A 27,043-nucleotide genomic window follows, 5' to 3' on the forward strand; every position below is an offset into this window, starting at 1 on the left:
CTGCTGCTCCTAAGCCCCAGCCATCTTTTCAAAGTCTCTATGGTCATCAGGCTAAGAGGCTCAAAATATTCACCCCCTAAAGATGAGGTTTCCACAAAAGGAGCTAGTGATTTCTCTTCAACACACGGCCATAATTATCACAGCAGCCGTTTTATAGCAGCAATAGTACATCGCATGTTCTTTACAAAATGTTTTCTTAGTTAAGAGATGGAAACTAGGTTAGCAGCCTTAATGGAGCCTGCTGTCATATGCATCATTCCCTACTACACGCTATCAGTTAAGTTTTGACACAAATTGGCCAATATAGCACTACCAAAATTAAGCTTTACTCCAGGACTGCTTGCATATCCTTTGTAAGCTCTGTACTCTAAACTAGTGGGTACTTTAGCGGCAAAAAATAAAAAGGAAGGAAGCAGGATATGGATTTAGTGCCAGGATGGCTCTTAAAAAACATAATGTAGTGAATAGTATGGATATAACTAGGGACGCGGTGGCTCAGTGGGTTAGGACGCTGAGCTTGTCGATCAGAAGGTCGGCAGTTTGGCGGGTCAAATCTCAAGTGCTGCGGAACAGAGTGAGCGCCTGTTACTCATCCCAGCTTCTGCCAACTTAGCAGTTCGAAAGCACGAAAAAATGCAAGTAGAAAAATAGGGACCACTACGGTGGGAAGGTAACAGCATTCCGTGCTCCTTTGGCGTCTAGTCATGCCGGCCACATGACCACGGAGACGTCCTCGGACAAGCGCTGGCTCTTCGGCTTTGAAACGGAGATGAGCACCGGCCCCTAGAGTCGGAAATGACTAGCACACATGTGCGGGGGAACCTTTACCTTTACCTTTAGTATTGATATAAACTTGATTTAGGCACATTTTTCACACCTCATTCATTTTATTAGTTTCTCCAATTTGTGTAATACTGCATGGCAGGTAAATATACAGTACATATGCCGACAGCATACTGTCAGAATTCAAAATTGCCCAACAATACACAAGTTACATAGCAACAGGTGTGAGTATTAGTAATTAGTTTAAAAAGGCTGACCAAGTAACTTTAATAGCAATCCTTGTCCTACTGTACTGCATTTGTCATAACAATGTAATCCTTATCGCTCTTCACTTAGCAAAATACTCCAAGCAATTCTGATTTTATATTCAGCTTTTATTATCAAGCCAGTATGATTCAGCTTCAATGAGCATAGCCCAATTTTGCTACGCTGTTGGTAAAACCAGACAGACTTTGATTACATCGTGATCTAGCTACTGTTTTATTCTGTTTAAATTACTGGAAAATACTTGAATTTTGCTCAATGACCATAATAAAGAATTAAAATGCAGTTCTCTCAAGACTTTTTAAAAAAGGAATTGTTAAGGTCAATTCAAGGTGCCAATGCAAAATTATCTAAAAACACAAGGAGATTCCCCAGATACAGAAAACATTTTGGGATACATTGTACATTGGTACAAAAAGTACCCTAAAATATCCTTGTGACATTTTTAAAGAAAACACCAAGAGATGACATTTTACAAAAGCCGATCGGGACACTCTTTAACTATAGATGGGAACCAAACCCAAATATTTCAAGATGTCTCTCCAGCAATGCTAAGAAAAAGATTTTGCATTTCTCCCAGAAATACTAAGGAGCAAGCAAATCAGATATAAATGGAAAATTCCATTTGTTCTGTAAGTCATCTTGGAAATGGAAAAAAAGTATTAAAATGAATTTTTAAAACAGTTTTGTAACCCAGGTACTTCTTTTTTGCAGATTACATTCCTTCCTCTAAGTAAATGGAGCACAAAATGCAGATAACTTCCAATTTACATAATTTCACATGCATTATGGCACAATTTTCATACCTGAAATTGGGATATTAAACCCTGAAGAATACTTTGTTAGAATGTATTCATACAGACTTTCATATAATCATAATTAAGTTTTAATGCTTCAGCAGGAATATCTGCTACATTATCTCCCTGTTGAGGAGCAAAAAGGGAAAGGTATTCCTCCTTCTCATTTCCCCCCACAATTCTATGGGAGAGGGCTGATCTTGTGAGCTTCTGCCATCAAGGATGGCCCACATCCTCTCTTTTCCCAGGAATTCAAATTCTATACTAAATTCTAAATGGAGAACCCCACACTGCCACTATAGGCACAATGACGAAAGGGAAATGATGATTAGAGGTCTGAAGGCTAAAACATATAAGGGAAGGTTGCTGGAATTGGGTATGTGTAGTTTAACGAAGAGAAGGATGAGGGGTGACATGATAGCAATGTTCCAGTATCTCAGGGGCTGCCACAAAGAAGAGCAACCTAGAACTAAGGAGAAACTTCCTGACAGTTAGAACAATTAACCAGTGGAACAACCTGCCTCCAGAAGCTGTGAATGCTCCAACACTGGAACCTTTTAAGAACAGACTGGACAGCCATTTGTCTGTTTCCTACCCGTGCAGGGGGTTGGACTAGATGACCTCCAAGGTCCCTTCCAGCTTTATATTATTATTATTATTTATTATTATTATTATTATTATTATTATTATTATTATTATTATTATTATTATTATAAACTTTTATTCATACAATGTGAAAGTCAGTCAACTGAACACTCAAATTGACTGGCACTAATGGTTGGCATGGGTTGCTGCCAGCATCCTAGGTATCAACCAGGTATCTCCTTAAAATGTAAGATGTTCCGAGTAGTGCAGTTTTTTGTAGCTTTGCTGGAGTTATTGCAGGAAGCTGCAATTTCTTGATGTATTTTTGCAAAGTTTTTGGACATAGTTCCCAGTGCCCCGATGACAATGGGTATCACTGTTACACGTTTCATCCATAATTGCGCAGTTTCGATGGCCAGGTCGCAGTATTTTGTAATTTTTTCCAGTTCTTTTTCTTCGACTCTGGCATCTCCTGCTACAGCGATATCAATCAACTGTACGCTTCCATTCTTTATTATTATTATTATTATTATTATTATTATTATTATTATTATTATTATTATTATTTAAATCCAGGGATATTTCAGACTGACAAGAGAGAGGATTTATTTTAGGTCATTGAATCTTCTTCCCAGGAAAGTAGCTGTGTGTGTAAACACATAGAAGCTGTCAGAACATGTCTCAAAGCACCCGCGCAGGCCTTGCAAAAGATGCTTTAAGAAATCTGAGAAGTGGCTCTACTTGTACAGCCGCATATTATGAGGCACTCATCCAATCCTGATGCAGCTCTAACGTCCAAGCCATTAGCAGCCAGGTTACGACCATACCTGCAAACTCATTGAAGTGGTTCCCAATATCATAAGCGAGGTAATTATATCCGGAGTACTCGTAGTCAATGAACTGAACGTCACCTACACGAGACACAAAAATAAAAATTTTTAAGAGTAAGAGCAGAGCGCTGTGAATCTGCACTGTGCCACTTAATACCTGCCAGTGTGTTCCACTCTGCTGTGCTCTGTAGCATGCATTTTAGGAAATACCAAGATTGCTTTTGTTTTGTTTTGTTTGTTTTAACAAACATAATAAACTTCTTTACCAAAGATACCTGTTCTTAATTACTTAGGGAGAGAACCTCTGCTTTTGTACCACAGGGGGGCATCAGTTATCTTAAATTCCATTAGTTAGAGGGACTTGGTCTCCGAATATAACATTCAAATCATTTTTAAACTATTCCTCATCCAAAGTTAGCAGGGATGAATACAAAATAAGTTAGTACAGTTACAGACAGGAGGTTCTTTAACAGAACACTTATCATTTTGCAAAAGGGGGTATACGTGCTGTTATTTTGCTTCCTTTATATAAAACATGTTCATTTTGCTTACATTTACAGCACATCTTCCCCAGGTGTTTACCTACTGTCAGAACAACTGCAATAAACCATACAAGTTGTAATCAAATATGAATTCATATTGTCCTTAAGTCTATCCTCACATATATCTCAGATTAAAATGTATGAAAAGGAAGCAGGACTATATGTTTCCAAGCAATAGAGAACGGACGTTGAGCCCCTGAACAATTAAACTGCTTTTCTTCACCTTAAGTGTGTCTAATAAACATACGTGGCGATACAGTCATAGAGAGTAGTTTATATTATGCAGTGCAAGAAGAGGCATTAAATGTTCTCACTGCTAGAATATATTGCCAGCAATCCTCATCAGTCATTCCAAAGAAGCTCTGGGAAATAATTGTTCCCTAAGGCAGCTGAGGATATTTCTGTCTATATTCCAAATATTCTACCTACAGTTACTTATTTCAGGATTCTTTGTGAAATGCAGTTATAGTTCACTGAGAAAAATTCACATCAGATCCATAATAAATTTGTATCTTTAAGATGCCACAAGATGTTTTGGGGGCTTGGGTCATGGTGGAACAAATTAATATATAGTTAAAACATATACAGAGGCTTCTCGTAATAGTATCTTACAAGCCAGGGAGTAAATTTATACCATACAGGCAGTGGTGGGATTCAGCCGGTTCGCACCGCTTCAGCAGAACCGGGAGCTAATTTTTTGTTGCCCAGGCCCAGAATGGACTTCCGGATGTGGCATCCACACAGAGAACCAGTTGGTCACATATCTGAATCCCACCACTGCATACAGGCAGTTCAGAAAAAATATTTTAAGTGGCCTCTAAACAGATCCTGTTTCCCAAGTCACTCATCTTATAAAGATGATTCAGTAAAAACAGGCAGTTCAGAAAAAATATTTTAAGTGGCCTCTAAACGGATCCTGTTTCCCAAGTCACTCATCTTATAAAGATGATTCAGTAAAAAAACAAATGCACGCTCAGGTTTAAGTCTTCTTTTGCCATCCAAATACGGCTGACCTTTAACAGCACTCTACTTTTATCTGAATCTTTGCAGTTAAAAAAAAAAAACACCAATAAAGATAGCAGGTGAAAGACCTGCCTGCACAATACTAAGCAAATCAAACATTATTTGTATTCAAGATATACGTTAATTATGTCTGCAATGCTGTTATCACCATACGTTAACCCCCTTTGCTAACTTTCCGGTTATAATTAACAATATTACAAAACGAAACGAAAAAAGACAGAAAGAAAGAAAATGAAGCTAAGATACAGATGTGGCTGTTACCAGGCTCCGTGCTCTCCTAGGGGGAGGCGCATGCGAACAAGTGATGCGATAATACCTCCAGTCAGTGCCTGTAAGTAGCACGGTGCACGCCGCCACTTGGCAGCAACAATGGCATACCTAATCTGTAGCAGATGAAGAAAATTTGGCAAACTCATATTTGACAAGACACAAAACTTTAGAGAGAAAAGTTCTGCATTTCACCGCTCTTTCTTTGACAGACCGACATGACAGTGGAACTCAGCCTTAAATTTAAGTATTTTGCAAGAAATTCAATCCCCGCCGTCAAGGTGCACGGCTCCGTTTCGTTTTGGAGTTCAAGGAAATAAGGGCTGATGCAAGCAAAGTGTTATCATTTGGATGCAATATTCCTCTTTTTTTTATTCCTATAGCGAATCATCATTACGGGCAAAGGCGTTGTTTCCCAAATATTCATGGGGATGGTATGTAGTACAGTCCCCCAAAATTCCTCCAAGAGTAATTAGAGCCCTACTCCAAATAGGTTTTTTTTTAAAAAATCCTGATTAAAATTCTATTTATGGTGTGTGAGACATTCAAAGCAATATGAGCATCCAGCATGTAGCAAAGGTTTATGCAAAAACAGTTCGGGCTAATTGCCTTTGTCAATTTCCTCTTAAAGAGTAGGGATGCAAACAACTATACAAATAACATGCATTTGTAGTCAATGCAAATAAAATTGACAGTATTTCTTCAGGAAAATTAGAAAATGAATGTCAACATTACTCTATTCCCACTTCTTCAAAATTTTGAGTACTTGTTACTAATTGCGAAGCACTAATGCAGCTTTGCCTGTTATTTTTTAGAGATAATTATAGATGTATTATGTAAGGTAACACTATTTAAAAAACAAGGTTGCTGCTAGCTTGAATTCGTAAAGTACCAACAACCAGATTTAAAAGATTATGCTTGGTTTACTACATCTTTAGAGATCATTTAAAAAGTTTTAATTTTCAACTGAGTAAGCTACAATAACTAAATTTAAGAGCTTCACTTATATAAGTTTTTATATAAAAATGTAATCAGGAAAGAGGAATTTAGACTGTTAACATCAGATGTACTAGAACTGGAATTTTATTTGAACACTTTGTTATTATTAACAAGATAATGCAGTATCTTTACCAATAGCACTTTTTCTGTTTTATATAATTAAAAACTACAGGAGAATTTTTTGACATTAAAATAAAATAATCTTCCAGTAAGAAGCTTCAGAAAAATTATAATACAACTCAAACATAAGACACTGATTGCATATTCCTCTTTAATTCTATAGTTAAATTTTCTCTTCACATCTGCCATCTGCACCCTGTTTAACAGCCTATTAACTGGATTCAACTATAACATTTTGCAGGAATTATTTACTTATTTATCCAAAAGGAAGATTTACTTCCCCCTTGTCCCCCTAAAAAAATTAAACTTCCAAAAGGAAAAGTCATCTTCAAATTTGCTGAGATTATAGTAGCAGCCAATTAATTTTTTCTTCTTAATAATTGGGGCAGGGATTTCATATATCTTATAATCACTTCAGAAGTTGTGCTATACTTTTAAAAGGGTTTAGAAATTTTTATGGACAAAGACTAGATGAACAGCTGATTACATTTTGAAATGATCTAGTCACATTTTAAGTTCAGCTCCTTTGAGTACTAAAAACGAATAACAAGACTAAATTAGAAATTAAATGTTTCCTACAGTTGCTCTAATAAATGAGTCACAACAAATGTGTTTTGATTCCTTTTTCCTTGTTGCTGCACTACAGGACAAAGGAGGAAGCAACCAAATTAAGGTTTGTTTAGTATTATATCTGAATTGTTTGGTTCTGTCTCAATATGAGTTGGGACAACTAGTAATTAAGTTTAAAATGTGACTCGAGATCCGGACTTGTTTGCACAAAACTATAGATTAAACAAATCAGGGTTGTTGTTTTGTCAAATTCATACTCATCTGGAGACATTTCTTCAAAAAATTTCTAAACAATTTTCTCGGGAAAAGATTTGTTACTGACAAATTAAGTCAATAATAGTAATAAGGAGAGAGCAGTGCATCAAAACTTGATTTTTTTCAAGTCGCTTGCAAAACATTTCAGCACGAGTGATATATTAACAGCACTGTACAAAAATTTACCTTCTACTGCACAAAAAAACCCTTAAGTTTAAGTTAAAGTTAAAGCTGAGTTTCCACTGCAAAATTAAATGGTTCCTCTATAACACTGTTACGTACCAGTTTCATAAACACTGTTGCCAAGTACAAGACAATACACAGTTTTTGGTTGGGTTTTTTGGTCATTTTACTTATTCCACGGTTAAAGCAATACTCCATATTTCAAGCAATGCAGGAGTCTTAAGCACCATCAGGGGTTGCTCACAAGACCACTTAAAATCAGAACTAACAAATAATAAGTTATGCCTATTACTTGTTAGCTTCAACTGCCATCACATAATCAGCTTGTACTCTGCCCTAACTGTGTATGTGTTGTGCTGCAACATTTAAACACGTGGGTTTTAATGGTACACTCTACCTACTATATAACGCTTAGTACTTTTCCCCGCCCCCCCCTTTAAGAAGTTGCAAGCAATTTTACATATTGAGAATTCTCCCTCTCCCCCTCCCTGTTCCCAAATACTAAACACTCACACACGGGTTTTTGTAGAAATGCTCTTAAATGATGTACTGCTCTCACTGATTTATTCTCCATTCTGTTCACAAAACAAAATGACAGCAGATTTGTTTCAAAAGTAGGCATGCGACGCCTAGAAACTTTGATATCGTGTTCTGAACTATTTGTCACGATGCTTGTTTCAAAAAAGGTTCCATCAGCTCCACAGGAGACACTTTCCTCAGATCTGATGAGATAACTCTCAGTTACGTGAATTAAGTTTACATCTCTTATGCAAACATGCATTAGGACTCAAAAAGTCAAATCTAAGGAGAGTAATCTAGACAGGTAGCCAATAAGTCACATTCACATATCAACAGGTAAGTGTCTTGGCTGCAAGAGAAGAGCTATGAGGTACTTAAATTTCTGGCTGGGATTAAAATCTCACAGATGGGTCAAAAGAAAAAGCAATAATTTCACAGGTGTCTCTTTAATCTAGAGTTTGGATTGAACTGGGGAAAAATAAAATAAAATGAACATTACTGTCATTGTTATGGCTTGCTTTAAAAGTATAATTTCCAGATAGGAGAAAGTATAATTACTTGAATTATTTATAATTGCTGGAGAAAACTGAAGTCATATGATCGTCTAGGAATTTCATATACTACTTCAAGTTTTTAAGGAGCTGCTTGCTTCAATATCAGTAAAGAAAGAGAAAATATTTTTTTAAAAAAAGTTCCATGCACTTTAGTTATATCAATTTAAGGGGGACATTCTGTTTATTTTTATCCCCTGAGAAAGCAAGCATCAGCTTCAAGGCACAATGATCTATGATTTGTGTCATCCCATCTATTTCCTACATTCTTGAATTTTGTTGATGTATTTAATTCAGAAAAGGTCTTGGTCCAAGTTAATGCTGGTTAAACAGAAGTTGTATTTTGAACTTGGAAGGGAAATCAAATTCCCTCCATAGTAATTTCCTTCTCTATTCCAGTATGAACTACATTTGTATTGATTTTAATGCAAACAAAGATCTCTTAAATAGTCTTGAGAAGTCCAAACCATCCTTTCAGTCTTAGGTTTATATTAAGACCATAATCTGAACTGGTGTATATGTGATTCAAAAATACAATGAATATGAAGGGAGGGAAACAGGCATGCATTGCTAGCTTGTCCACATTATTATTAAATATTAAATATTATTAAATAACCAAGTTATGTCACTGAAAACAGTAAGCATTACAATGTTTTAACACCATTGGATCATGTTATAAATTATAGGCAATTCTGACAACATAATACTTTTCAGAAGTTGAGTGCCTCTGAAATTGATGGCAAGTTAAGTCAAAAAGCCAATTTTCAAAACACTTCCAACAGAAAATATATTTACAAACAGATGCTCAACGTTAAAGATACCTATGTACCTCATCGGCAGGTATAAACAGAGACTTGGAAAGTATCTTTTCAGATACTTCACCATGCAGAATTCCTCCAGGGCATCAATATATCTGATAATTCAGAATACAAAGATAATACACAATAACCCAGAGACATTTGCTCCCAAAGCTATCAGAAATAATAAGTCTGGATCAAAGATAGCTAAGACAACAATTTAGTCTTAAACTGCTGCTGCATACACACTACTTAGAATAAAAATAGCTCCATGGAAAATAATATTCTTTACTATATTATACATCTTCGTATATTAAAATATCAGTTACGGCTACTAAAGCAATGTATAAGCAACATTTAGAAATACTCTAAAATAGTTTTGAAACTATCCACCCCCACAACCTCTTGCTCTATATCAGGCAGTATAAAACAATTTTTAAAAAGTTACTTACAGCTGTGTTCCATACCTACCTTGTTTTCCATTGTAGATTATATTTTTACACAAGAGATCATTATGACAAAGTACCACTGGCGAACCCAGTTTAGACAGTCTGTCCTTCATCCATGCCATTTCATCCTGTAGAATTTGACGACTTGGCACGTCACGTAGAAACCTTTTAGAATTTGAGAAGAGTTAAGAAAAGTTTCAGTCATACTTCTCAGAACTTTACGAAGATTTCTCTTATTTCGGTGATGCAAGTTGAAACTTTCTGAACTCCACATAGTCTAAAACTATACTTTCACTTTACGTTTTTAAACTAGAGAGGAATGCTACTATATATATATTCATGTATGAGCTCGGAAATAATCGCCACAGCTATAGTTTAAAATACCTACCTCATGTGCAACTCCTCATCTGCAAATTCTGTAGGTGCAAGAGAGAAGTACTTTCCCATCTTTATCCATAAGTTCGACTTGGGTATCCATCCATTGTGAGCATGAATAGCATGTATTTTAGCAAGCTGTCTTGCTATCAGTCTGAAATAAAATGAAATTTACATTAAAAAATCATTGTAATTACACAGTGTCTTTTAGCGGTCTCAGCTCAGAACAATGAGAAATCAGTTAGCTGTATATTATTAGGACAGCAGTGGCACAGAAGAAGGAAATCAGCAAATTATTTTGTTTTAAATGAGAAACTTCACAGTACCATGTTATTTATTTTTTTAAAAAGAGTCTTGTACATATGACAGAAAGCGGTATGAAAGAGGATGTTGAACGAGAGAGGACTTTAGTTCAAAAGGATTAACTTCATAGCAGAAAGATATCTTGATGGCTGGAACATCACCTGTTCCATTTTGTGAAAGTTTCCATAATGTTCCAAAGGGTTCGGGTTATGACTGGTACCGAAAATTATTCTTCTACTAACTGCATTGCTTCTACACCAAATAGATGATTCTGTATTTTCAGCACCTGGCAGCCACCTAATAAAACCTGAACTATAGGCCTGTAAGTTTTTTGCAGAATGCAGATAGCTACAAAGGGGGACAAGAACACCATTTTTCTTCTTGTAAGAAGCAGGAATATTAACAAAAGAGCAAGGAGGATCCATTATATAATACCCCAACAATTCTACAAGCCACAAAACCCAAACTGACTCTTTGCAGTAAAACCTATATGACATTTATTTTTCTAAAGTCAGCTCATTCAATCACCTTAGCTTAGAAGAAATTGTATACAATTTACATCATGTTAACCAAGTATATTTTAGGAGAAGTATATCTTGATGTATGTTCCTAGGACAGGGGTCTTCAAACTTGGCCCTTTTATGACTTGTGGACTTCAACTCCCAGAATTCCTCAGCAATTCTGGGAGTTGAAGTCCACAAGCCATAAAAGGGCCAAGTTTGAAGACCCCTGTTCTAGGATAACTTAAAGCAAGCTGGAGCAAATGACTAAGGAAAAATATACTAAGAAGCCTTGAGTATTATAGAGAATTCAGACATGGTCTGAACAAAGAAAGCAAAAATATTTGGCAATAAAATTATATAAAAGGAGATACACTATCACTCAATCACAAAATAGTACTGCAGAACAAAAGTGACACTGGAATAATTGTGTAAGATGTTTCATCTATTAAAGTCTACATCATTAATTAAAATTTTAAGCTATTAACTAACTGGATTTTAGAACAATAATTTCTTTTCTCTGGAAATTGAGATTTATTTAATCAAAAAATACTGCAAACACAATGTTGTAGCTAACAACTTCTTTGAATAAATTGTTCATAAAAGAATTACAAAACGCTTACCGAAATATCTCTGGGTTGCAAACGTGTTCTGGGTCCAGAGCTTCTCCTTGCATGAACTCATAGCACAGGCCATTGCTGAAGGTGCAGTAAAGTTGGGGTGCACAACCATGGGCCTGCAGTACACGGAAGCTCTTCACTTCCTCTTCTCGATCAACTAAAAGTTCCGTCTTATTCCCGTAAATTCTAACAAGGACAACATCATCCATTTTTTCATCCACGTAACAGCCAATAAGTTTATTTGTGATTCCATCTGTAAATATCTGCAAAGAAAAAGCAATATGTTTGGTTTAGTGAAATAGCTGTTTATAATAATAATAATAACAACAACAACAACGATGATTAGGGGGCTGGAGGCTAAAACATAAGGATCAGTTGCTGGAATTGGGGATGTCTAGTTTAATGAAGAGTAGGTCTAGGGGGGACATGATAGCAGTGCTCCAATATCTCAGGGGCTGCCACAAAGAAGAGGGAGTCAAGATGTTCTCCAAAGCACCTGAAAGCAGGACAAGAAGCAACGGATGGAAACTAGTCAAGGAGAGAAGCAACCAAGAACTAAGGAGAAACTTCCTGACAGTTAGAACAATTAACCAGTGGAACAACCTGCCTCCAGAAGCTGTGAATGCTCCAACATTGGAGGTTTTTAAGAAGAGACTGGACAGCGATTTTTCCAAAATGGTATAGGGTTTCCTGACTGAGCAGGGGGTTGGACTAGATGACCTCCAAGGTCCCTTCCAACTTTATTATTAACAATAATAATAAAGTTGGGACCTTGGAGGTCATCTAGTCCAACCCCCTGCTCAGGCAGGAAAACCTATACCATATCTTAACTACTGTTATACTATGTTTGGGTGATGGCCTTGAAAGTAGTTTGCTTGGCAGAACCTGGTTGTAAACTGGATCGGGCCTGGCTAATACAGTTAATTCTTGACTTACAACCATTCATTTAGTGACCATTCAAAGTTATACCACCACTGAAAAAAGATGACTGGTTTTCACACCCATGATTGTTGCAGCATCCTCAAGGTCATGTGATCAAAATTTGGGCACTTGGTAACTGGCATTTATTTATGACAGCTGAACTGTCCCAGGGTCAGGTGATTGCCATTTATAACCTTCCCAGTTGGCTTCCGACAAGCAAAGTCAATGGGGGAAGCCAGATTCTCTTAACTACCACGATTCATATAACCACCGTGGCAAAATTAGTAAAATGGGGTACAACTCACTTGACAACCATCTTGCCTGCCAACAGAAATTTTGGACTCTATTGTGGTCGTAAGGCAAGGACTAACTGGGAGACTTTAGGTCATATGTTAACCAAGGTTGCATGTCAATCAGGAAAGTAAAAGCAAAACATTTCCATGCTCTTCTCAAGATGGATATGGATGGATATGGATGCGTCTGCTTAACTTGTCTAAAACTTAACTTTTCTCAATAAATAAATACAACCCACTTTGCAGGATACAGAACAGCTGAGTAAAATCACTTCCCAATTTAGAGATCTCAGCTAAATTTAAACATCTTTGTGAATGATGGCACTTTAGAGTCCAGTTTATCATAAAATTTATTAGCCTAATAGAATAACCCTAATCCAATAGCAACAAAATGTAATTAGAGAAAGATTCACTAAGTGTAAAAGTATGCTGTCAAGTAAAGAGAATTATTTTATTAAGAGCAAATCCGAGTACCGGTAAATAGAAAGAACAAAAGAAAAAAAAGAAAAGAATGCTAATAACAAAGTCATTAGGCAAGGATGAGAATGTAGTGAAATTCAATACTTGAATCAAACGTAAATCCAATATCTATGCCAGTTTAAGTTTTAATTTATTGGCTTTCAGCCAGCCCATTAACAAATTTAGATATCTATTCAAAAGAGCCTTATTTAGTTTAGATCAGGGGTAGGCAACCTTGGCTCTTTTATGACATGTGGACTTCAACTCCCAGAATTCCTGAGCCAGCTATCTGGGAGATGAAGTCCTCGTTATAAAAGAGCCAAGGTTGCCTACCCCTGGTTTAGATGAAAAGAAATAACATCAGGAACTATAAGGAAGCCACATCCCAAAACTCAGGACGAGATCTCTTCTCCAGTGGGTTCACGTATATGAGAAGCAGCACAGATAAAATAGAATCTAGCGGTCATCTACAACAAAATGTCAATGAAGGTTTAGTGACCATTTAGAAGTTACAATGACACTGGAAAAAAGTAACTTATGAGTTTTTCACACTTATGACTGCTGCAGCATCCCCATGGTCACATGACCAAATTCCAGACGCTTGGCAACTGGGCATGTATTTATGATAGCTGCAATGCCTTGGAGTCATGTGATCAGCTTTGCGACCTTCTCACAACTAAAGACAATAGTGAAGCCAGTTTCACTTAACACAACCACGTTACTGACTTAATTGTGGGTGATTCACTGAACAACTGTGGCAACAGAGGTCATAAAAATGGGGTAAAATACACTTGACTGTCTTGCTTAGCGATGGAAACTTGGGGCTCAGTTGTGGTCCTAAGTGGAAGAGTACCTGTACTCTACCTGCTTAATATAAAACATTTTTGTAATAGTGTCACTTTTCCAGAATATATTTCTGTATTCCACCTCCCGCCCGCAGTTAGGTCTTTTAGACAGCAGAGGCTGCTGTGGTGCTTTTCAGACTATCCCAGTACTATGATGTCAGCAAATCCAAGTGCGAGAAGTTCAAGAAATGGTTGCCAGGAGAGAATATTAATAAAAGAGGAAATGATGGGTTGATGGTATAACCTGCCTCATGAAACATCAATCTTGACACACCCCTATCTTTATGCTACAGACAGCAAGCATTTCCATAGGGACTTAGCTATTGCTCCGTCATACACACAGAGAAAATATAATTTCTTTTCACCCCTATTTAAATAACATAATCCCAGGCTTTATCGTTTTTAGTCATTTGCAGAAATGTCCTAGGTGTGAATGAGTTGCTTACAACTACTGTAATAACCGTATTTAGTAATTACTAGTGCATCCCAATAAGCTATATAAGAAAACTTATTCTCTCCCGCCTCCAATGAGTTCAAATTCTCCATTAAATTTCTATACAACCGTCTGGCATTAGCTCAAGTCAGTCGAGTGGGTTTCTTTGTGGCTCTAGTATATTGAGTTCTAACTACATTTTAATCTTACTATTGCGCTGCCAGGACTGCAATGAAGTGGGGAACTACACAGGCAGAAATATTTCCGCTTGTCAGGAAGAAAGCCTAACACAATTGTGATGCCTATCTATCGAATTATTTATAAATATAGCTTTAAGCAATTAAATGTGCAATTATGTTTCACTTGGATGCTTATGTTCCACATTTTGTATAGCATACCACGGATTTATGTCAATTAACAGTGAACAACGCTTACAAATGAACTATAAAGTCTGTCTCCAAAAATAATCTTTTACCCAAGGATGCAAAATTACAGATAAAGATGCTTGCATCAAATGAACTAGAAACTACCAAAATTAACACATTTTAGATATACAGACGCATTTAAATTATTAGTATTTCTAGTACTTGCTGCCTGTCCAATAAAAATAGGAAGGTCAAGTTACAAGTAACCCCTCTTGTATCCAGAGCACCTGGACACAAACCTTCTGCCCTAGAGCTCCTTCTTTGGATTAGCTTACCTCTGAAACGAAGATGGCCTTACCCCTCTTGAGGTACTAGAACACAATCCAGACCTGGCTCTTCTTCAGGACTTATGCAAGCTGTTCCTGAGGCTGGAGAGAGGGTGCTTAGTGAACCAGTTTACCACACCGAGTTGTTTTTAAGTCTAATTACTGTAACTGGAAAATTACAGTATTAGCTGCTCAGCACCGTTGGACTGAAAAAAGGGTTTATCAAATATCTATACAGATAACTGACTTATGATCACAATTGAACCCAAAATTTCTATTGCAAAGCAAGACAGTTAAATGAACTTTGAACCATTTTACGACCTTTATTGCCACAGTTGTTAAGTGAATCACTGCAGTTACTAGTAACATGGTTATGTGAATTCAGGCTTCCTCGACTGACTTTGCTTATTAGAGGGTCACCATGGGACAATGCAACTGTCATAAATATGAGTTACTTTCCAAGTGTCCGAATTTTGATCACCTGACCATGGGGATGCTGCAACAGTTGTAAATGTTAAAAATTAGTCACTTCTTTTTTCAGTGCTGTAACTTTGGTCACTAAATGAACTGTTGTAAGTCAAGGACTACCTGTATTGCCCATCTCACTTTCAGGACTCTGGGTACAAATCTTTACAAATAAAACGGGTAACTGAATAATTCGATTTTTGAATTATGTTCTCAGTTTGTGGTGTGTGCATATGGATAAACTCCCTGTGCTTCAGTGGCAAGAACTGCAGTGACATCTTGAGAAGATCAGGGCCAACTCTGTGGAATGCAAGTTTAAAAGCAAGAACGGTAGTTTCTCAAGGTGCTTATGCTTCCATTCCCATCTTTATATTGCAGTTTCTCTGACTCAACACCTTCCTGCTGAAATTTCCTATAATGGTGATGTGATTTAGGATCACTTTGAGATTCTTAAAGGCTGCTTTGCTTTGGAGAGTTTTTTAAAAAAATAATAATAAAACTAGTCTCTCATCTTGTATTCTTTCATCCTTAACCAAAGAATTTACTATAGCACTGAAATTGAAGGGTCATTTTGTCAAACCCTTCTCCTTCCCTTAAGGCTCCTTAATAATCTCTCTTCCATGCCATCAAGAAACTTAAAAGCTCTTATGATCCTTACAAGCCAATTTTTTCTATGTGTGTAAACTATTATTTACAGGGGTCAGGTCCCGTCCTCACCTCAGCTCCTGCCAACCTAGCAGTTCGAAAGCATGCAAAAGCAAGTAGATAAATAGGTACCACTTCGAGGGAAGGTAACAGTGCTCCGCAACGTCATGCAGGCCACATGACCACAGAAAAATGACTTCAGACAGTGCTAGCTCAATGGCCTTGAAACAGAGATGAGCACCACCCACCACCCAGTCGGCAACCAGACAAGTGGAGTAAAATCTGAAGGGACTCCTTTACCTTTTTTACACTATCATTAGTCCTCAATACAAAGCCACATTCGCTGATCGATCACCTTTGTGTATCAAATCTAAAAACCTGAAAGCCAACTAGGGCAGGGCTTTTCAACCAGTGGTATGGGTACCACCTGTGGAATATTGGCACCTGGCAGGTAGTACGTGACTATCCAAGAAAAGTGGTAGCAGGGGGAGGGGAATGAGCTGAACTGGTGGCAGCACCGCACAAGCCTGAGTGAGAGATAGTTGGAGCTGCAGGGCTGTCAGGGCTGAGTGGAAGCGCCAGGATCAGCGCCAGGCTCCAGCTGGAGCTCGGCGCTGATCCTGGTGCTTCCGCTGAGCCCAGAAGCGCCAATCAGCTGGAATGTTGCAGCATCTCCAGGGTCTTGTCATTTACATTCAGATGCTTGGCAACTGATTCATATTTATGACCGTCACAGAGTCCCAGGGTCATGTGAAGTGACCAAAACCTGCTGCAACCATCCAGCGGGGGGGGGGGAATAAAAACCAAACGCCCCACCACCACCACCACCACCACCAATCCTCAACAGAAATGCTCACAACAATGAAAACCTCGGACAGGAGGAAGAGCGCCGCCGGGCGGGCAGGCAGGTGTCTTGCTCGGCTGTGGCTTGGGGGAGGCACTTTTTTCAGTGCCAATGTAACTTCGAACAGTCACTAAGCGAACTGTTGTAAGTTTGCCAGGCGACTGGTGGTACTCAGATGTTGCCATATCCTAAAAGTGGTACAATGGGTGAAAAGGTTGAAAAGCCCTGAACTAGGGGATCTTAGACCAGTCACTCTCAATTCAACACATCTCACAGGGTTGTTGTTGTGGATAAAATGGGAGGAGGAGGAAGTATTAAGTATGCTGTCAGTTATTTATAAAAATAAAGGCGGGATACAAATAAATATTTCACATTTGTCTGATGTAGTAATGAGTAATTGATTGTCTGATACAACAGTAGATCCAGTAGATCCTCCAGACTGAGGGGTTTTAATTAATTTAATTGGGTTTTAGTTTAACTTCAGGGACTGTAATTTAATCATAGTTTTAACTGATTTTAATTTTGTATGCAATGTATTTTAATTTTCCCTGTCAACCGCCCTGAGTCCTACGGGAATAGGGCGGTATATAAATTTAAATAATAAATAAATAAATTGCAAAGTGACTATAATATAATGTAAAATACAAGTCAGTATAGTCAGCAATAGGTATGCTATTAATAGCATAACATATTTTCCATCGTTTTTGTTGCCCTAAGCATACACCTACTCGTAATGAGTAACTGGTGTGTCAAAAATTGTCAGCCTTTATTCACAAACAAGGTATTTTTTACTAATCCACTTAAATTCTTTGTGAAGATATAGCTTTATAGCTTAAAATACTTTAAGATACCAATATTATTAAAAGAGATATGTTAGTATAATGTAGAAGTGTATTTTACAGATTTTGAAACACTTCATTATGGTAGCTATAAGTTCCTGATGAGGACTAGTAAACATTTAAGAAAGTTTAAATGTACACAATATATATTTGTAATTTAACACAACTATAAACATATCAATTTGTATTAAAATATATAGCATAAATATTTGACCTAAATGAGGAAAAAAGGTTCTAAACATGTTTAAACAGTAATTCAATTATCCATGTTGAGTTGTAGGAAAACTTACAAGGGATACAGGTCTCCACCACTGCTTTAAATACATTATTGCTTCTTTTTCACTTGTTTATTGTGAATCTCAATTTTGTGATGACTTTCAATTTTCTTTTTGGCAGAACACACCTACAGTTACAATATGCAACCTATTTTTCTATGTTTATTATTTAAATGTATATGCTGCCTGACTCTCAGAAACAGTATGGTCAAAAATCTAGCTAAAACCAATAAAATAGGTAGCGCCCAAGTTCATAATAACACTCAGCTTCCTAAACTGATGTAATGTAGTAAATTATTCTTTTCCAAAGCAACCACATTATCGCCTAGCCCACGTATAAAAAAAATTATCTCTAGTCTTATCTTTTTCTAAATGTGGTCATTGAGGCATAGGAGCAATTCCCACTGAAACAGCAATATGAATGAACAAATGCAATTAGTGTTGGAACAGATATCTGCTTGTAAAATGAAGTACAAATGTATCTATTTCAAACATACCCAAACTTATACATGTTCAATTTTTAGCTGTAAGTGAAAGCCATTGTTTGGGATTATAATGTTCCAGGGTTTAGAATCAGCAGAAGAAATGTTTTGGATATGCTTTATAGAGTTTTACTTTCCTTGAGAGCACTCTAACTAAAATATTTTTAGCACTTAACAAGTACAAGAAATCAGTGCTCCCTATAATATGCAACATGGGTAAAAATCTCAGTATATTGGATGGTTAATTGACCACTTAAAGTCTACTATGTTAAAAATATTTTGTATTCGAAAAAAGTTCTGCAAATCTTGATATTAAAAATTCCATAAAAGAAAATTACTTTGAAACAATGTAGTGAAAAAAACAAGTGATTAAAAAGTTACCATAAAGCTCATCATAGTACCTTAAAAAATACAAGTTTTTGCATAATTTTTGTTGTCTATGAACTACATTTGTAATAAACCTTTTCACGGCCCTGAAAATATTTAGTGTAAACTGATTAATCGTATTCTTCTCAGAATTTTATTACGCATTACTTTTAACTTTCAAATATAATTGCTATTTAAAATGGATTATATCCCATTTAAAGTTTCATTATTATTACTTTAATGCGAATATGGAATTTTACTGAGAACAAGCCACATTTCAAGAAGTCTTTTATATATGCAGCACAAAAGAAATTGGATAAGTGAGGTTCTCTGAAAAGAAACTGAAGACGGGAATATAAGGCTACATTTACAGTCTGTTATTTTCCAGCTATGAAAGGCTAGGAATTCATCTTTAGTCAAGCACATCTGCAAGAGAAGAAATTTTATTGGAACAAAGGTAAATGGCCTAAGCTTGCCCAGGTGCTTTCCTCCTGGTGAATACAGCTATCTCTGGAAAGGCTAACATTTTATTTTAAAGTAAAATAATTAACACCTGCAGTTAGCATTCTAATACACATTATACCCATACTAATATACATGGTATACATTACACCATGACAACTTTAATATATAGGAGGATTTATTTTGTGGAGATAGTGGTGCTCTTTGAGGCTTGTCTGCTTGCAGATGTTTCATTACCCAACTATGTAACATCATCAAATCGCCAAGCCCAGAGAGCACCAAAACATATTTAAAGGGTACAATCAGGAAATCCTCCATTCTTCCTCATTCACACTGAGTTCCCCCCCAGATGTGCACGCGTATGACAATGGCAGAACAATAGCTTTAACGCTTAAAGATTAACGGGCACGAACCTAGAAGCATCTTAAAGATTAACAGAGCTATGATGCAAGCTCAGCTTCGGTAGGTAAGGGTAGAAAACCGTTCAAACTCGATCGGAACCAAATACTTCGAATGAAACAGGCGGCTAACCGGGACAATGGGTGCAAAAATAAAAGACTTGTGCTTTTAACACACCACACTTTTCAGTCACTTTCTCTGGAAAGAGATAAAATATAGGCTGCTGTCATGACACTCCCAGAAGCCGGGATGGCTAAGCTGCTTTCTCACCACTACAGAACTGGATGCTTTAGAGGGGTTGGGGGGGTGGGGTGGAGAGATGAGAAGCCCACATTCCTTCCGCCTAAACTTAGCTGGTGTGTGTGTGTGTGTGTGTGTGTGTCTGTGTATCCGTGTCCCAAGCCACTAGCCAGGGCACATCATCCTTTTCGAAATGGGTGGAAAAGCCGTGCCCAACTTCCAACCATCCCAGTTTGGGCGATTTGGGGGGGGGGGAAGGGGGAGGGGAGAGAGAAGAAAAAGAGGAAAATGATTTTCCTTTTTTCCCCCTTTGTGGGAAAGCAGCAGCAGCAGCAGCAGCAGCAGCTGAGAAACGGAAAGGCAGGCGAGCCAAGCCGCTCCGTTCCCCACCCGCCCACCCACCCATCCACCCGCCTCCAGACACGCTCCCTTGACACGCGTCGCAGGCGAGCCAGAAAGGCGACGCGGCGGTGCCTCCTCCTCCTTTCCCCCCCCCCCGCCACCGCCAGCCCAGCCCGGGTCGGCCAGGGGGCTTCCCGGGGAAAGGGGGCGCCTCCTTCCCTCCTCCATCTTCCCAAGGCGTTCTTGCCCTCCTCCCCGCCGCCTGCCAGAGGCGCCAGACGCCCGACTCCCCCCGCAGCCCACACTGGGCCGCGGCCGTCCGCGAGGGGCTTCCGACTGGGGAGCGGCGAGGCCTGGCTTGGCTGCTCAGCCTCGGAGCGACGAGAAAGACGACCGAGGAGGACGGTGGGTGGGTGGGTGGGTGGGTAGGTGAGGAGACTCGGCTTGGTTCAGCCCAGGCCCGACCGCCCCTCGCAGGCCGCCGCCACCGCCGCCGCGCCCCCTTCGCAGCCGGCGGGCCGCCGCCCTTGGGCTCTTTACCTTCAGCGTCACCTCCTCAGGCTTCCAGTCGGGCCTAAGCCGGCGGAGCAGTTCCAGGGCTCCGCGGCGGTAGCCCGGCTTGCCGCCGCCTGAAGGGTCCCTCTCGCTGACGAAGATGTCCAGCTTGGGTACCTCAGGCGAGCCCGACGGGACGTGGATGTAGTTGGCCATGGAGACGAGGAGGAAAGGGGAGGAAAAAAAAGAGAGAGAGAGCGAGAGCGAGAAGAGAAGCGAGCGTGTGAGGCGACTGAGGAGAAAAAGCAGCGGCGGCGACAACTGCGGCGTCACGCGAGCGGCGCAGCCGGCAAATGAAAGGCGCGAGACCGGCGGGGAAGGGAAAAGGAGGGGGCTCGCTGGTCTCTCCTGCCCCGCCCCCTTTGCGCTACCAGCGGAGGCTCCGCCCCTTTATTGGAAAGCCACCACGCAGGCGTCGCCGCCGCCACCACCACCATCACCACCACAACAACGTTCCGGCGCAAAGCAGCCTGGGAAAACGAGGAACGGAGCTCCAACCCGGGCTTCCCGTTCCTTGCTTTTTCTTTGCGGCAGAGGGGCTGCTTTTCGCCTGGAGCGGGAGGGGAGGTGGGGAGAAAAGGGGGGGGGAGGGTGTCTCTGAGATTGGTTCCCGTGCTAAAATGAAGAGGTTTGTTTATTTTTTTTTTCCTCCTGGCATTGGGAATGCGGAGCGAAACGTGCAATTCCGCTGACGGGCAGTGTTTCCCAGCCTTGGCTTCCCAGAATTCTCTAGCCAGCCGTGAATTGTTAAAGCAGCCTGGGAGAGAAGCTGTGGGTGGGTCCGAGTGATGATATAGCGCAGGGGTCTTCAAGCTTGTCCCTTTTATGACTTGTGGACTTCAACTCCCAGAATTCCTCAGCCAGGCACACACGTGCCTGGCTGAGGAATTCTGGGAGTTGAAGTCCACAAGTCATAAAAGGGACAAGCTTGAAGACCCGTGATACACTTATTATTTTTTTTATTTTTTTTTATTTTTAATGCCATTTATATCCCGCCCTTCTCCGAAGACTCAGGGCGGCTTACAAGCTTAGCAGTAGCCTTCATTCTATGTATATGCCTGCTTATTAGGGCTTTCACACACACCCCAAGCGGCATTATTACAAAGTCAGCTTAATTGCCCCCAACAATCTGGGTCCTCATTTTACCTACCTTGGAAGGATGGAAGGCTGAGTCAACCTTGAGCCTGGTGGGATGCGAACCTGCACTAATTGCAGGCAGCTGGGGTTACTTAAGGAGGCATTAGCCCACTGCTCCACCAAGGCTCTTATATAGCACTTTTTTGAGAGAAGGAAAGAGTCCCCCAAGCCTCAAAGCGGGCGGTGATAGAACTCAATTCTCAATTGTTATCCAGTTTCCTTTCTCAGCTCCTGCAATGCCAGCAAGTTATGGAGCTGCTCAGAAAATAGCTGAAGATGCCCAACTGTCTAGTGATGAGATGAAAATCGGAGCACGTCATAGTATGTCCAAAGAAAGGCATTGGTTGGATTGCGTTTCTGACCAAAATAGCATTCGAGGCATTATTTTTTTGAACTCCCTTTTGATTGATGAAAGTTTACCTGCTTCTCTGGTTTAAATGTCAGTCAGTATTCATCAAGCAGTGACAAAGTTTTAGGATTTCCAGCATCTTAGTCAGGGGTCTTCAAAGTTGGCCCTTTTATGACTTGTGGACTGGCTGAGGAATAAAAGGGCCAAGTTTGAAGACCCCTGAACTTAGGGTTTCAGCTTCTGAGCATTTTAGCCACAGGTGAACAGGTGTATGCTTTCGGAGAGGGCAGGAGAAACCAAATACAGTTGCAAGAAAAAGTATGTGAACCCTTTGGGATTACGTGGAGTTTTGCATGAATTGGCCATAAAATGCGCTCTAAACGTCATGTAAGTCACAACAATAGAAAAACACAGTGCTTAAAATAATACTACACAAACATTAGCTGTTATGTTTTAATTGAACATAAGATGGAAACATTCACAGTGCAGGGTGGAAAAAGTATGTGAACCTTTGGCCTTAATAACTCCCTCCTTTGGCAGCAATAACCTCAACCAAATGTTTCCTGTAGTTGGAGATCAGACCTGCACAACGATCTGGAGTAATTTTGGACCACTCCTCTGCACAAAACTGTTTCAGTGTAGCAATATTCTTGGGATGTCTGGTGTGAATTGCTCTGTTAAGGTCATGCCACAGCATTTCAATCGGGTTGAGGTCAGGACTGACTGGGCCACTCCAGAAGGTGTATTCTGCTCTGTTGAAGCCATTGTTTTGTTGAATTACTTGTATGCTTTGGGTCATTGTCCTGTTGCATCACCCATCCTCTGCGGAGCTTCAGTTGGCGGACAGATGGTCGTATGTTTTCCTGCAAAATGTCCTGATAAACTCTGGAATTCATTTTCCCATCAATGACAACAATCCGTCCAGGCCCTGAGGCAGCAAAGCAGCCCCAAACCATGATGCTCCCTCTGCCATGTTTTACAGTGGGGATGAGGTTTTGATGTTGGTGTGCTGTGCCTTTTTTCTCCACACATAGTGTTGTGTGTTTTTCCCAAACAACTCAATTTTGGTTTCATCTGTCCACAGTATATTTTGCCAGTAGTGCTGTGGAACATCCAGGTGCTCTTTTGCAAACTTCAAACGTACTGCAATATTTTTTTTGGACAGCAATGGATTCCTCCGTGGTGTCCTCCGATGTACTCCATTCTTGTTTAATGTTTTCCTTATTGTAGATGTGTCAACAAAAATGTTAGCATGTGCCAGAGATTTCTGTAGGTCTTTAGCTGACACTCTAGGATTCTTCTTTACCTCATTAAGCATTATGCGCTGTGCTCTTGCAGTCATTTTTACAGGACGACCACGCCTAGGGAGAGTAGCAACAGTGCTAAACTTTCTCCATTTGTAGACAGTCTGTCTTACCATGGACACATGAACATCAAGGCTTTTGGAGATACTTTTGTAACCCTTTCCAGCTTCATGCAAGTCAACAATTCTTGATCGTAGGTCTTCTGAGAGCTCTTTTCTGCGAGGCATGGTTCACATCAGACAGTGCTTCTTGAGACCAGTAAACCCAAAACAGGTGTGTGTTTTTAAAGGGCAGGACAGCTGTCAGCAACACATCCAATATCATCACACTGATTGGAGTCAAGATTGGCTCACTTCTGGCTCCAATTAGCTCCTGGAGAAGTCATTAGGCTAGGGGTTCACATACTTTTTCCACCCTGCACTGTGAATGTTTACATGTTATGTTCAATTAAAACATGACAACAGCTAATGTTTGTGTAGTATTATTTTAAGCAGACTGTGTTTTTCTATTGTTGTGACTTACATGACGTTTAGAGCGCATTTTATGGCCAATTCATGCACAAAACCACGTAATCCCAAAGGGTTCACATACTTTTTCTTGCAACTGTACACCAGTACTTCAAGATCAGATCTATCTATTTTGGTAGAACTGATACTCTGGCTATTCATTCATTTGAACAATAAAAATGTTAGGAATTGCATGTTCATTAAATTTGCAGCCAGACACAAAATACGTGATTTATTTGTTTATTAAGCAAAATTAACTGTCTAATTGTCATGACTTGCATAAATGCAGCGGCTTGCTACGCTTTGACCCAAATGGAGCTTCCAGATGCTCCAGTAGTTGCATGTTTGTCTCAGTAACTACTGGAGCATCTGGAAGCTCCATTTGGGGGGGGGTGGAGAGAGGAGAACCCCACATTCATTCCGCCTAAGCAAAAGTGATGTCCAATATTTGCCCATATCCATTTGCCCCATCCTGATTACAAAATTCAATCCCTACCCTCAGAGTCGGTTGCTATTCTAAAACGAGACTAGAATAAACTTGGTTGTAACCAAAGCCATGACTTAACGGAGGAGGATGGGAGAGAGAGTGCAGCACATCACAAAATGGGTCCAGTTGGGTTTTAGGAAGAAAGGGCGGGGGTCCGAGTTCAGGGATCTGTATATTTTAGCATTTGCACTACAATGTTCATCTTCCCCACTTCAGAATGGTGTGAAACCACCTCAGTTTTCAGCAGTTACGGCCAGAGGAATCACCTAGAATTACAAGTTGCTCACAGTTGCTCTACAGCAGGGGTGTCAAACTTAATTTCATTGAGGGCCGCTTCAGCATTGCGGTTGCCTTCAAGGGGCTGGGTGGGTATGGCCAGGGTGGGCGTGGCCTACTGGGTGGGCGTGGCTAGAGTGTGTGTGGCCTACTGGGTGGGCGTGGCCAGCTCTACATCGTTCGCATCAAGGGTGCCTATGGGGGCCTGGGCAGGAGTGGGACAGATCTGAGGGTCTCTGGCAGAAGGAGGGTCTCTGGGCCAAGGCAGTGGGGGCCGTTCCCTCACTGTTTCCAGGGTGGCTTCGCGGGCCACATGAAAGCACTTCACGGGCCGGATCCGGCCCCCGGGCCTTGTGTTTGACATGTCTGCTCTACAGAATGCACACTGCGGCCTGAAATTGAAGGAGAGGCTCAGGCTAAAAGCTCCTAGATATAGTCCTGGCCTCCTAAGGGGCTGAGAAAGGTTGCATATTAAAGTCCCAAAAAGCTTTTGCTTAATAGAGTCAGGACGCAGATAGATTAATGAACAGTCTGGCTGGGTAAAAAAAGTTTCCCACATTTCCATTCTAAAACACTTTTCAGCTAACAAATCATGAGGAATAATCAACTGTATGAAAAAGGTGATATTGTAAGAAAATTTTTAGAATGCTGTGTGATGTTTTCTGTTGTGGGATACGGCATGGAACTATAAACACACAGAGAGATACTGGTCTCTACGCTTCACCTGGTAGTAAAAACACCAGTTTTGTGACATGGCAAAAATAAAAATAAAAGCTTAAGCCAGGAGTCTTCAAACTTGGCCTGTTTATGACTTGTGGATTTCAACTCCCAGAATTCCTCAGCAATTCTGGGAGTTGAAGTCCACAAGCCATAAAAGGGCCAGGTTTGAAGACCCCTGTTCTAGGATAACTTAAAGCAAGCTGGAGCAAATGACGAAGGAAAAATATACTAAGAAGCCTTGAGTATTATAGAGTATTCAGACATGGTCTGAACAAACCAGCGTGCCTGGCTGAGGAATTCTGAGAGTTGAAGTCCACAAGTCACAAGTCATAAAAGGGCCAAGCTTGAAGACCCCTGGTTTAAGCCATAACGAACATTTTAGCTGTCTTAAACCACTAGATGTTGCATCTATCTCTGTAACAGGCATTCCTTAATTAATTTAACCTAACTTGAATGCATTTTTCTGGGTTAACATGTTAATTAATCAACCTTAGGTTGTTGTTAGCTGCGAAGTCATGTCCGACCCATCGCGACCCCATAGACAACGTTCCTCTAGGCCTTCCTGTCCTCTGGAGTCCATTTAAGCTCACACCTACTGCTTCAGTGACTCTATCCAGCCACCTCATTCTCTGTCGTCCCCTTCTTCTCTTGCCCTCAATCTTTCACAGCATTAGGCTCTTCTCCAGTGAGTCCTTCCTTCTCATTAGGTGGCCAAAGTATTTGAGTTTTAGCTTCAGGATCTGGCCTTGTAAAGAGCAGTTGATCTCCTCTAGGACTGACCGTTTTGATCGCCTTGCAGTCCAAGGGACTCGCAGGAGTCTTCTCCAGCACCATAGTTCAAAGGCTTCAATTCTTTGGCACTCGCCCTTTCTTATGATCCAGCTTTCACTGCCATACATTACAACTGGGAAGACCATAGCCTTGACTATACACACTTTTGTTGACAGGGTGACGTCTCTGCTTTTTAGTGTGCTGTCTAGATTTGCCATGGCTTTCCTCCCGAGGAGCAAGCGTCTTTTAATTTCTTGACTACAGTCCCCATCTGCAGTGATCTTGGTTTACAGTATAGCTAGGTTCTGGTTCTTGAGTACCAATGGGTCAAAGTAGATGACTGGGAAGGCCGTTGCCCCCATCTGCTGCCTTGCAGAGAGAGTGATTGCCAGTGGAGGTGGGACACAGGTGTCCCTGAAAGAGCCAATGGGAAACTCCTCACAGGATCTTACCCTTTGGTGACAGAGTTGGCTAATCCTGTTTGGTTAATCCCTATCATTTAGAAACCTCTCCATTTCTGGATTAACATGAAAGCTGCTTCTTTGAAAACAGCCATTGAATAGTTATCTCCTTGTGTACATATAAAAGACCGGCATGCACGTTAT

At 40.0% G+C, this 27,043-nt stretch overlaps 1 protein-coding gene across 1 annotated transcript in view; it reads right to left on the bottom strand.

Annotated features, from left to right (window-relative positions):
* ETNK1 (ethanolamine kinase 1) overlaps positions 1 to 21,190 on the bottom strand; it is a 32,411-nt gene extending 11,221 nt beyond the window's left edge. Inside the window, exons 1-5 of the mRNA XM_083365264.1 lie at positions 20,874 to 21,190; positions 11,336 to 11,595; positions 9,923 to 10,063; positions 9,557 to 9,699; positions 3,257 to 3,340 (exon numbers count right to left, since the gene is read on the bottom strand). Of these exons, the coding sequence (XP_083221390.1) occupies positions 3,257 to 3,340; positions 9,557 to 9,699; positions 9,923 to 10,063; positions 11,336 to 11,595; positions 20,874 to 21,044 (799 nt within the window). The 5' untranslated portion in view covers positions 21,045 to 21,190. The remainder of the gene's footprint in view (positions 1 to 3,256; positions 3,341 to 9,556; positions 9,700 to 9,922; positions 10,064 to 11,335; positions 11,596 to 20,873) is intronic.
* Positions 21,191 to 27,043: the final 5,853 nt, after the last annotated feature.

Source organism: Vipera ursinii, assembly GCF_947247035.1.
Source record: "Vipera ursinii genome assembly, chromosome: 6".
In the NCBI taxonomy this organism is placed as follows: domain Eukaryota; kingdom Metazoa; phylum Chordata; class Lepidosauria; order Squamata; family Viperidae; genus Vipera; species Vipera ursinii.